The sequence below is a fragment of the Myotis davidii genome, unplaced genomic scaffold (assembly GCF_000327345.1).
Source record: "Myotis davidii unplaced genomic scaffold, ASM32734v1 scaffold2707, whole genome shotgun sequence".
Lineage (NCBI taxonomy): Eukaryota > Metazoa > Chordata > Mammalia > Chiroptera > Vespertilionidae > Myotis > Myotis davidii.
This window is the reverse complement of record NW_006297818.1, coordinates 157,310-161,559: the sequence shown is the minus strand read 5'-3', so window position 1 is coordinate 161,559 and position 4,250 is coordinate 157,310. Positions and strand designations below refer to the sequence as shown.

The 4,250-nt window shown below is 52.1% G+C and overlaps 1 protein-coding gene across 1 annotated transcript in view; it reads left to right on the top strand.

Annotated features, from left to right (window-relative positions):
* The first annotated feature begins 29 nt into the window (after positions 1 to 29).
* EFL1 (elongation factor like GTPase 1) overlaps positions 30 to 4,250 on the top strand; it is a 56,722-nt gene continuing 52,501 nt past the window's right edge. Inside the window, exons 1-2 of the mRNA XM_006773570.2 lie at positions 30 to 206; positions 1,148 to 1,215. Coding sequence (XP_006773633.1) covers positions 116 to 206; positions 1,148 to 1,215 — 159 coding nt within the window. The 5' untranslated portion in view covers positions 30 to 115. The remainder of the gene's footprint in view (positions 207 to 1,147; positions 1,216 to 4,250) is intronic.

Sequence of the window (4,250 nt, the reverse complement as noted above, 5' to 3'; positions counted from 1 at the left end):
TCGGCAACCTGCCAGCGTTATTACTTTCTCATTAAAAAGGGATTTGAACGCCCCGCCCCGGAGCCCAGGTGCCCAGGTGCCCCGGCCCCGGTCCCGGCCCCGGAAGCCGGCGGCCATGGGGCCCCACAGTCTGGAGAAGATGGTGCAGCTGCAGAGGAACCCCGCGAACATCAGGAACATCTGCGTGTTGGCGCACGTGGACCACGGTGAGGAGCCGGGGACCTGTCCTGTCCTGTCCCGGGGCCCGGGGTGCGGGGGCGGGGCTCCGGGTGTCAGCGGCGTGAGGGGCGGGACTTCCTGCCTTTGATGTCCGGGACGCGCATGCGCGCTGAAACTGCAAATCCAGGCAGCTGGCGGGTGGTTTGCAGCAGATCGTGTTGCCTGGTTTTGTCTGTCTGTCGTCTGTCTGTCTGTCTGTCTGTCAGTCAGTCTGTCAGTCTGTCTGTCTATCTATCTATCTATCTATCTATCTATCTTTCATCTATCTATCTATCTATCTATCTATCCTATCTATCTACATTCTGGCGTGTTGCCTTGTTTTATCTATCTATCTATCTAATCTAATCTAATGTGATCTAATCTATTTAAATTTCAGAGAGGAAGGGAGAGGGACAGAGAGAGAAACATCCATGATGAAAGAGAGGATCATGGACCGGCTGCCTCCTGCACGCCCCCCACTGGGGATGAAGCCCGCAACCCGGGCATGTGCCCTTGACCAGAATCGAACCCGGGACCTCCTGGTTCATAGGTCGACGCTCAACCACGGAGCCCCGCCGCCCAAAACTGTTGCCTTGTTTTCTAAATGAGAATTTGAGTTTTCAAACCTCGGGAGTTAGCCCGAGCCGGTGTGGCTCAGTGGATAGAACGACGGCCTGCGGACTGAAAGGTCCCGGGTTCGATTCCAGTCAAGGGCATGGACCTCGGTTGCAGGCCCCTCCCCAGCCTGGCCCTGGTCCGGGCACGTGCATTGATGTGTTTTTCTCACTAGGATGTTTCTCTCTGTCTTTCCCTCTCTCTTCCACTCTCCCTAAAAATCAATGGAAAAATATCCAGGGGTGAGGATTAAAAAATAATAATAGTTATTATTATTATTTAAAATAAAAGATAAATAAAAAATAGATTAAAATTAATACTGTTATTTTAACAGGCAAAACTACCCTGGCCGACTGCCTCATATCCAGCAATGGAATCATCTCCAGCCGCCTGGCAGGCAAGGTATGTAGTTGCAGGGGATAAACACTTTTTGCGTCTCAGCAAGTAGCAGCCATCTATGGTGTGATGAACGTCTGCTGTGGGCTTAGCGATCCTGTAAGCGCCATGCGTCAGGCGATATCCTGGCACAATTGTGGCCGTTTTCCCAGGCGGGTAAGGTGGTTTGAGGGGAAAGCAAAGAAAGCCTCAACCAGGGGGAAAATAACACGGGAAAAGGCTCCTTTGCGAGGTCTGCTTGATGGGAGTGGAATGTTGGCATCTGCACCTCCAGGAGAGAACACGAACTGGTAGAGGGTGTATCAGATGATCGCAGACCTTCAGGGCTCAGCGATGTGCCACAGGACGGCTTCTGCAGCCTGTGGGTCGTGATGGACATCGTGTTTTAGAGAAGGAATTCAAGAGATCTTCGTTTCTGCTGCACTGTGAAAGGACGGGGAATAACTTACTTGCAATACAAAATAGCGTTGTTGCCCTGGCCGGTTTGACTCAGTGGATAGAGCGTTGGCCTGCGGACTCTAGGGTCCTGGGTTCGATTCCGGTCGGGGGCATGTACCTTGGTTGCGGGCGCATCCCCAGTCGGGGGTGTGCGGGAGGCGGCTGATAGATGTTTCTCTCTCATCAGTGTTTCTGACTCTCTATCCCTCTCCCTACCTCTCTGCAAAAAATCAATAAAATATATTTTAAAAAAAAACAAAACAAAAATAACCAAAATAGCGATCGATGTTCCTCACCTTAATGAGTTTAGAATATAACCAACAGGATGTGTCAGGTGACTGGGAACAGAGAGAAGGGGAGATGGAGAACCGAAATAGAATAAAAAAAGTACACATAGAAGACTGAAAGAAGAAATGTACACGTCTATCTATGTAAAAGCCTAAGCCCCCTTTACAACCGGTGGACCGGTAGCTATGACGACGCACTACCAGGGGGCAGACGCTCAGCACAGGAGCTGCCCCCTGGTGGTCAGTGCGCTCCCACAGCCAACCTCCCGCGGTTCCTTCCCTGGCCCGCAGGCCCCGATAAACCCCAATCGCTGTCCAGGCTGAGGGACCTCACCTGTGCACGAATTTGTGCACCAGGCCTCTAGTCTATAATAATAAAAGCATAATATGCTAATTAGACCTGATGTCCTTCCGGATGACCTTCCAGACGAAGCTGGGGCTGCGAGGGAAGCCTGGGTCCCAGGTGCCAGAAGGAAGCCAGTGCCCACAGCCAGGGTAAGGAAGGCCTAGGCTTAAATGAATTTTGGGCATCAGGCCTCTAGTATAGAATAACAAGAGAATGAGACTTTTTGGAGGAAGGCCTGCCTTTCTTTTTTTAAATATATTTTTAATTTCAGAGAGGAAGGGAGAGGGAGAGGGCGATGGAAACATCAGTGATGAGAGGGAATCTCGGATTGGCTGCCTCTTACAGTCTGCAGCCCAGGTGAGTGCCCTTGACCAGTATTGAACCCGGGACCCATCAGTCTGCAGGCCGACCACGCTCTGTCCACTGAGCCACACCGGCCAGGGCTGGAGGAAGGCCTTTCTGAGCAGTTGGAGAGGTGAAGAGGAGCCGGGGTGGGACCTAGGGAGAGGCAGCAGGAAACCAGGAGATGGGAGACCCCTGGGAGAACTTTACGCATGTGCAGAGCGCATGCACGTGCAGAGCGCACGCACGTGCAGAGCGCACATATGTGCAGAGCGCACACACGTGCAGAGCGCACAAGAGTAACTCACTCAGGTGTGTCTAATGCCCTGACCAAGAAGAGTGAGGGCTGACAAGGTTGGTGTGTTGGGCCAGAGGTCATTGGTAGCTTTTAAGCGTTTGTTTTGCCAGAAGCTATGGGACCTGAAGCTTTTCTGGAAATTAAAGACGGAATGCGGGATGAAGCCATGTGGCAACCCCATGACAACAAGTTACTCTCGAGGCTTCTGAAGGAAAGAAATGAGGAAATCTAACGGGTGAAGAAGTGCCCTCACCAGTCTGGCTCAGTGGGCAGAGCATCAGCCCAGGTTCTGAAGGGTCCCGGGTTCGATTCTGGTGAAAGGCACATGCCTCACTTGCAGGCTCGGTCCCCAGCCCTGGTCCGGGTGCGTGTGGGAGGCAACCCATCAATGTGTCTCTCTCACATCGATGTTTTTCTCTCTATCCCCTCTCCTCCACTCTCTCTAAAAATCAATGGGGAAAAACATGCTCCGGTGAGGATTAACAACAACAACAACGAAAAGGATGAAGTGTTAAAAAGTGTGACAGTGGAGAGAAGTAGGTCAGGGCGGGGAATAGACCGTCCTGCAGCGGGTGGAGGCGGGTAGCGAGGTGCTCAGGGCTGGGCTGGCGAGAGGCGTCCTCCGGTCCATTGAAGCCACCGTCAGTACGAAGCTCTGTAGCGCCCCGGGAACGAGATGCAGGCCCTGTCTGTGGCGTTTACACTTTATGAAAGCCACCAGCTAAATAAATGGCCATGTTAGAAACGTCTTCTACCTTCTCATCCTCCTCCTGTTGTTTTTGGTTAATCCTCACACCCGGGGATATTTTCCCATTGATTTTTAGAGAGAGTGGAAGGGAGAGGGAGAGAAAGAGAGAAACATCCATGTGAGAGAGACTGGTTGATTGGTTGCCTCTCACTTGGCGGCCCCAACGGGGCCAGGGATTGAGCCTGCAACTGAGGTACAAGCCCTTGATGGGAATCAAACTGGGTGAGACCCATCAGTCCACAGGCCAGTGCTCTATCCACTGAGCAACATGGGCTAGGGCTACCCTACCATTCTTTTTTATTTTTCTTTATTGATTTCAGAGAGGAAGGAAGCAGGGGGCAGAGATAGAAACATCAATGATGAAAGAATCATGGATTGGCTGCCTCCTGCATGCCCCCCACTTGGATCAAGCCCACAACCCAGGCCTGTGCCCTTGGCCGGATTCGAACCTGGGACCCTTCAGTCCACAGGCCGACGCTCTATCCACTGAACCACACTGGCCAGGGCCTTATTATTCTTTAAAATCTAATTTAGGGAAAGGAGTGAAGGCGTCCCTGGCTTCCAGAGACTCCTTGGACTCTC